General features: G+C 47.5%; 1 protein-coding gene across 1 annotated transcript; it reads left to right on the top strand.

The window, feature by feature from the left end:
- Nucleotides 1-1,538: 1,538 nt before the first annotated feature.
- LOC136542543 (probable serine/threonine-protein kinase WNK1) lies at nucleotides 1,539-6,814 on the top strand. Its single transcript, XM_066535044.1, has 7 exons — nucleotides 1,539-1,794; nucleotides 1,904-1,941; nucleotides 2,035-2,262; nucleotides 3,999-4,219; nucleotides 4,323-4,480; nucleotides 4,585-5,017; nucleotides 5,111-6,814. Exons 1-7 carry the CDS (start codon nucleotides 1,714-1,716, stop codon nucleotides 6,061-6,063), a joined length of 2,112 nt encoding a protein of 703 aa, XP_066391141.1. The 5' UTR covers nucleotides 1,539-1,713; the 3' UTR covers nucleotides 6,064-6,814.
- Nucleotides 6,815-7,266: the final 452 nt, after the last annotated feature.

Below are 7,266 nucleotides of genomic sequence, written 5' to 3'. Positions count from 1 at the left end.
GGATCAACCAAGATAAACCAAGTCTAGCATACTCTGAGGCACTGTGTTTACAATTTTCTAAATTGCCCGTGCTATTTGCATTGTAAAACCATTACCGACTCATTGAAATTTTACTATTTTCACAAGGTGCTTGATTTTTTCTTGACAAATATACAAAGGTCTTTACATCTATTTGATGTGCCTATAATTGTGATTAGGCTATCACAGTTCCATGATTGCTTGGAGGTAGCGACCAAAAGAATCCAAGGAAAAGGGCAAGTTGTAGAACATGGGTCATAGCCTACCCATATGGCTAATACTAGTATTTTGCTTTTTTCTATGGGTATGAATGGACCACCATGGCACCCACATGGTCCAAATGTATTTGCTTGGGGAAGCATAGCATTTAGTTGGACTTCAGCATCAGGGGGCAGAGCCAGACAAACTAATAAGGGGCCTCTCCAACTCAGCACAAGGCAGGTCGTTTTTACGTTGTCACAGAAAGAAAAAAAAACAGGTCGTTTTTTCCCTTTGTTTTCACCCTTTTATGCAGATTTGCTACCCAAAGGACAAAAAGTCAACAAGAAAAGGTCCCACGGTATTTAATATTTTTAATATAATTCTTGTTAGACCACCGTTCTCGAAAAGTTGGCTGATAAAAATAAGAACATAGACATTCTTTAACTGCTTCCATAGTTTTCCCCCTATATTTAAGTTATTGTTATGCAAAAGTGAACAGTGTTTTAAATAGCAGGCTACACTAAATTATAGTGGCTAACTTCAGTTGTGGCGATGGGCTAAATCAGTAGCAGAGCTCTCCGCTAATGCTATGATCCGCTTTTAAAACACCGAAAATGTGCTACCATTTTCATGATGAGTTTGTTTAAGATCAAATTAAATAAAATGAAATCACCTGTAACCTTTACCTCTAAAGCAAATGGAATTTTCACATACTCCTTTTTAAATTTACAAGTCATTTTGGCCTTTCTAGACGCATAGTTTTTATACATAATATATATCTAAGTGTATAGTAAAAACTACGTAACTATAAAAAAAATAGTTTACAATTTAGAATAGTACTAGCTTTCACAATTTCCTTTGGAAATTATTTACCATTTTTGTGACATTATTATTGTGCACCACATTTTTATGTTTATAATAATAAATAGTCGGCTTAAAGCGACCTGCAATATTTGATTATTGTTAAGAGCAACTGCAGTAACTAGACCATGTCAGGTTTGAATAATCACCCAACTAGTAACCTACGATCATCCCTGTTTGGCTGACTGAAACAGGTTGGTTGTGTGAGAAAGAAATACTGTAGCGATTGAAAGATGCATAGTGATTTATGAGAGAAGCAGTCTGCTGGTCTGAAAATATCAGAATTAAAAATACAGTCAAGTTAATCTGAGTAAAAAATTCCGGTAAAATCATCTGGCTTTTCCGTGGCATCTCACGCGCATCGATCTAATCAGCCTTGCTTTAGTGTTTAGCCTCATGCGGTCATGCTCTTCGTCCCCATCTGCATCCTCTCTCTCTCTCTCCCCCCCACAGCATGTGTGCCCAGATTCCCCTAAATAGGTGTCTCTCTACTGCCTCAGTCCCCTCCTCCCCTTCCCTTTCCTCAGTCCCTATCCGCTCTTGCTAACAGCAGAAGCTGCGGCACGGAGGTGCGCTCTCCCCGGCGGTAGTTTTGGGAGCTGCAGGGGGAAGAAGCGAGCTAGAGCTGTGAGAATGATAGGCGCCAACACCAACGCCGCCGTCTGCCCGTGCCCGGAGTACGCGGAGGTCGACCCCACCGGCCGGTACGGACGGGTAAGAACCGCCGCTACCACTGGAGCTCCGTCTATCACAGTTTTTTTATCCGTCTGCTCACCAATCGGCTGATCCGTTTCCCTGCTCCTCTCCTCTTTGTTTATCGCAGTTCAGGGACGTTCTTGGCAAGGGCGCGTCCAAGATTGTGTAAGATCCGGCGCTGTTCTCGCCAAAGCTGCGTGCTTTCATTTCGCTTGCCCACCGAGTCCCTGATCCGAGGTGCGTGTGCGGGGACTGCAGGTACCGGGCGTTCGACGAGTACCAGGGGATGGAGGTGGCGTGGAACCAGGTGAAGCTGCACGACTTTCTGCAGAGCCCCGAGGACCTGGAGCGGCTCTACTGCGAGATCCACCTCCTCAAGACGCTCAAGCACCGCAACATCATGAAGTTCTACACCTCCTGGGTCGATGTCTCCCGCCGCAACATCAACTTCATCACCGAGATGTTCACCTCCGGCACCCTCCGCCAGTAAGCGACCAGCCTCCTCCGCTCTTGTAACGCCTCCCAAAGTGGGATTTTTAACCTTTTGCCATTACGGATTTTATACGTGCTCCTACACAGTTACCTACGTTTTTGACATTTTTACTGACATGGCACGCCAGTGTGGCAGTGAGCATGAGAAGGCCTACTTAGCAGGCGAAACGATCTCTACTCGCTGACGTGTGGTCCCCACACGTCAGCTTTGTCTTCAACCTCCAGCCATCACCCGAAGCCGAGCGACCCGACGGCGAGCGGGCTCTGGCGGCGGAGGGAGGAGGAGCAGAGCAGAGCAAACCCTCCCCTCGCAGCCTGCACCACCAGCGGCGCCGCACCCCCCGGCGCGGCCGGGACCAACAAACGGAACGAACGCACGATCACCTCGGATCTGCGCCTCGCCGGACTCCCAACGAACGTCACGTCACTGAACGGACGCCACAGATTTGGCCTGCTCTGCTCCACTCCGCTGGACGCGTCGCTAGATTTGACAATCGCCGCGCGTGCTCACACACCCAGCTTGCGTCGTCTCCGGCCTGCCAGTGCCGGGACCGGGGCTCCTTCCATGCATTCGCCGAGGTCGCGCATTCGAGGCCGCGATCCGCACCCACACCCGCACCCGCCCTCGGGCGGTGGACGCCACCGCTGCCGGTCACCGCCTGCTCCGCCCACCCTGCGTTACCAGCGACGCCCGCAGAGGCGCACCCCGCTGCCGCGGCGCGGCGACGATCCCCACCCCGACGTCTCCGCCCCCGCCCACCACCGCATCCTGCTCGAGGCCGGCCGCCTCGCCGCGCACTACCTGGTCGCCCAGGGCGTCATCCCCGAGCATGTGCTCCGGGCCAGGGAAGACCCGCCCGCCCCACGCCCCGCGCACCCTCCCGCCAGCCGCGGGAGAAAGATAGACGACGACGGCGGTGGCGGCGATCCGAGATCGCGCCGGAACGATGGGGACTGGGCCCGCGTCTGGGAGGATGACGACAGGCAGGCACGGAAGGCGACCAGATGGGACAGGAGGAGCCACAGCTTTGACGAGAGGCGTAAGTACCACGACGCCGGCCATGATGTGGACAGGGGCGCCCGCCGGACTCGAGACTATGATGAGCCCAGGAGACCTCCGATATCAAGGTTCTACTCGCATAACGATCGCCGGCCTTCCGCTGATTGCGGCAGAGTGGATCCAAGGAGCAGGAGCAGGACCAGGAGCTACTACGCTGGCAGTGGCAGCAGTAGAGATTTGGATCACACCAAGGTGGCAGACTCTGGCATTATTCGGGTAATGGCTGGAGGTTGAAGACAAAGCTGACGTGTGGGGCCCACGCGTCAGCGAGTAGAGGGAGAGAAGCAACCAGGGTAAATAGTTCATTTCGCATGCTCCGTAGGCCTTCTCAAGCTCACTGCTACGCCGGCGTGCCCACCTGGCATGCCATGTCAGAAAAAATGGCAAAAACATAGGAAATTCACTGTTTACGATGACAATTGTGTAGCAGCGCGTATAAAAGTGGCAAACGAAGAAGTGTTATCTGTAAGGATAACAAAAAGTTAAAAATCCCCCTAAAAGTTGTGGCCTTTTCATGTCCGGTTGCAGAGAGTCCCTTTTTTTTCGTCTGCCAGTCGAAAAAAGTTTCGTCTTTTTTATTTATTTATTTTTCCTTCCCTCTCTCTCTGCTTGATTGCTTCTTGGACAGTTGGACTGATTGATTGTGGTTACGCGTCTGGTGGTGATTTAGGTACAGGCAGAGGCACCGGAGGGTGAACATATGGGCGGTGAAGCACTGGTGCCGACAAATCCTCAGTGGCCTGCTGTATCTGCACAGCCACAATCCGCCCATCATCCACCGGGACCTCAAGTGTGACAACATCTTCGTGAACGGCAACCAGGGCGAGGTCAAGATTGGCGACCTCGGCCTCGCGGCCATCCTCCGCAAGTCCCACGCCGTCCATTGCGTGGGTAAGCCATCTGATTAGCTCATTAGCCCGAAATTATGTTGTCTGAGCACAACTGGCAATAGCTATGCGGTAATTTGATGGGGGCTAGATGATTGGTTGGATAGGTACACCGGAGTTCATGGCACCGGAGGTGTACGAGGAGGAGTACAATGAGCTTGTGGACATCTACTCGTTTGGGATGTGCGTGCTCGAGATGGTCATGTTTGAGTATCCATACAGTGAGTGTACGCACCCGGTGCAGATATACAAGAAAGTGATCTCTGTAAGAAGATCCCTGGTCCCTATAAGCCATTTTGCAGCAATTGTGATTCTGGTGTGCAGTTTGAAATGGTTTTCCTGATTTCAGCTAGCTGTTTGATTTGGTAGGGTACTAAGCCAGAAGCTCTGTACAAGGTGAAAGATCCAATGGTGAGGCGCTTTGTCGAGAAGTGCCTGGCAACGGCCTCTCAGAGACTGTCAGCGAGAGAACTGCTTGAGGATCCCTTCCTACAGGGTGATGACGTGGCGGTTTCTTTGGATGGTGGAGATTATCATGTACCGTCCAATTTTATACAGCAGCCTTCATATTTAGGGCATACCTATAGCAATGGCTCCATGATGAGTAATGGATTCTCAGAAAGCATTGATGAAGATGCTCTGAGTGAAGACTGCGAGGATGATGACATGAAAGGCCAAGATGGCATTGACTTGTTCAAAGAGAATGAAGATGAGCCTCTTGGCAATGTGGATATAACAATCAAAGGGAGAAAGAGTGAGGATGGAGGCATATTCCTCAGATTGCGGATTTCTGATAATGATGGTATGCACACTTTGTAATGCATAAAGTTCTGAATTAGTCCATATATGAAAATTGGTTTTTGGTATTATTGAAAGCTAATTTTTCATATTGCAGGACGGGTACGCAGCATCTATTTTCCTTTCGACGTAGAGGCTGATACCGCACTAAGTGTTGCAACTGAAATGGTAGCCGAGCTGGATATAACTGACCATGAAGTTACTCGAATTGCTGACATGATTGATGGTGAGGTCAGTGCATTGGTACCAGATTGGAGGCCTGGTCCGGGCATAGAGGAAGCTCCTGACACTTCATACTGCCATAACTGTGGATCCAACGTGTCATCGTGTGGTTCACTTTACGCCTACATGTCATCAGGCCGTCAAGGTTGCCAATGTGCAGAGCTACATGGGCGGTTCGAGGAGATCACGTTCCAAGCCGATGGTGAGCAGTGTGATTTGCAGGAATCTGCTGGCAGCTCTGATGATGGAGGTGGCCAAACAGAGCATTATGTCAAAAGCAAGGAGTCCACTCATGTGAATGGCCTTGTACAGATGGGTAGAAGGGATCTTTCTAGTCAGCTTTGCTTCAGTTCATTTCAAGAGCAATCATGTTCATCTAACCATTACGAGAATGACACTAACCATCACACAAATGGGTTCGACATGAAGCATGAGGTAAAGATTGCCAAGTACAAAGCACGGAAAATGGCACAGTTAAAGAAGGCTATCCATCCATCTCTTGACTTTGACAATGCATATGGAGTAAATAGGACGAAGCCTTCACTGAACAAGCTGCAATCTTTCCATATTGGAAAGAACCACAGTTTCCGCGTACCAACAAGCCCAGGTAAAGCAAGTACGGATTATCATTCTGACTTGAACAGCCAAGTATGGCATAGCAGGCACCCCTATCCGGGAGACCAAAGGGCCCGGCATTGTGAGGTCAATGCAGCTGGGAGCAGCCCGGGTTATATGGTTACAGGGAGGCGCTACTATACCGGAGCTCAGTTGCCGCCAAATCTCCCGAGAACAAAATCTGTACCCCCCCTAAGTGCTGTCGACGCCTGAAATGCTCTTGCCCTGTAAATTTTATAGAGTGTACATCTGTTGGTTCTTTTTGTATCCATTATGAAACAAAGTTGTTGAGCAGGAGACTGAATGTGACAAGGTTGCATGTGGATTAAGGCTGAGCTGTTTGTAAATTTCCATGTTGTGAATCCAGAGAGGTTAGGCTGTACAAGTGCAATCTACATCATTTGCCTCACTGGGATAACCTGTTTTATCCTCCTTAATATAGGCAATCTTTACCTAGGCAAGAGAAAAGAATGTAAAAATTGAGGTCTGATGGTTGGGATAATTTTTTTGAGAAGGTCACTTCATTTTGCGATAAACATGGTGTTGAAGTTCCTGCTATGGATGGTGATTATGTTCCTTATGGAAAATCAGCAAGGAAAGCTCGTGGCCAAAAGCAAACCAATGATGACCACTTTAGAAGAGAAGTATATATTGGTGTCATTGATCAAATAAGTCAAGAACTTGATAATCGGTTTGACGAGATTAATATGGAGTTGTTGTCTTGTATGTCGGCCTTCGGTCCTTCCAAGTCATTTGCTTCTTTTGATGCACAGAAGCTACGTAGACTAGCTGAGTTCTACCCAAAGGAGTTCTCAAATAATAATTTGCTCAAACTTGAGTTGTAGCTAGATAATTATATTGATGACATGAGACATGATGACAGCTTCAAAGGTCTAGACAATATTGTTGATCTCTCAGTTAAGCTTGTTGAAACAAAGAGGCACAAAGTGTACGATATGGTTTATGAGCTCAAATTGGTATTGCTTCTACCTGTGGCAACGGCAAGTGTTGAAAGTGTATTTTCTACAATGGTTTTTGTGAAAACAAAGTTATGAAATAAGATGGGAGATAGTCTTCTGGATGACTGTCTAGTCACTTTCATTGGGCGGGATATTTTCTTTGAAGTTGATGAAGATGATATAATCAATACATTTATGTCCCTTCGAAAGCGTCGAATAAAATAGTCATAAAAATAGCATTGTAAGTCTCTGGTTCTCTTTTATGCCTTATTTCAATTATTGATATAGCTTTTGAACTATTTATACTATACTTAGTGGATGGTTTGAACTTAATCTATGAATTTAAGCCTTATTGTGTTATTTAGTACATATATACTGAATCATGTTGTCAATTTTACAATTATTATCCAATTGCTGAAATGGATTTACCGAATTGTATATGAAATTTTTTTTACGG

The sequence above is a fragment of the Miscanthus floridulus genome, chromosome 3 (genome assembly GCF_019320115.1).
Source record: "Miscanthus floridulus cultivar M001 chromosome 3, ASM1932011v1, whole genome shotgun sequence".
Classification (NCBI taxonomy): Eukaryota; Viridiplantae; Streptophyta; class Magnoliopsida; order Poales; family Poaceae; genus Miscanthus; species Miscanthus floridulus.
The sequence above is the reverse complement of the archived record's forward strand: the minus strand, read 5'-3'. Positions and strand labels throughout refer to the sequence as shown.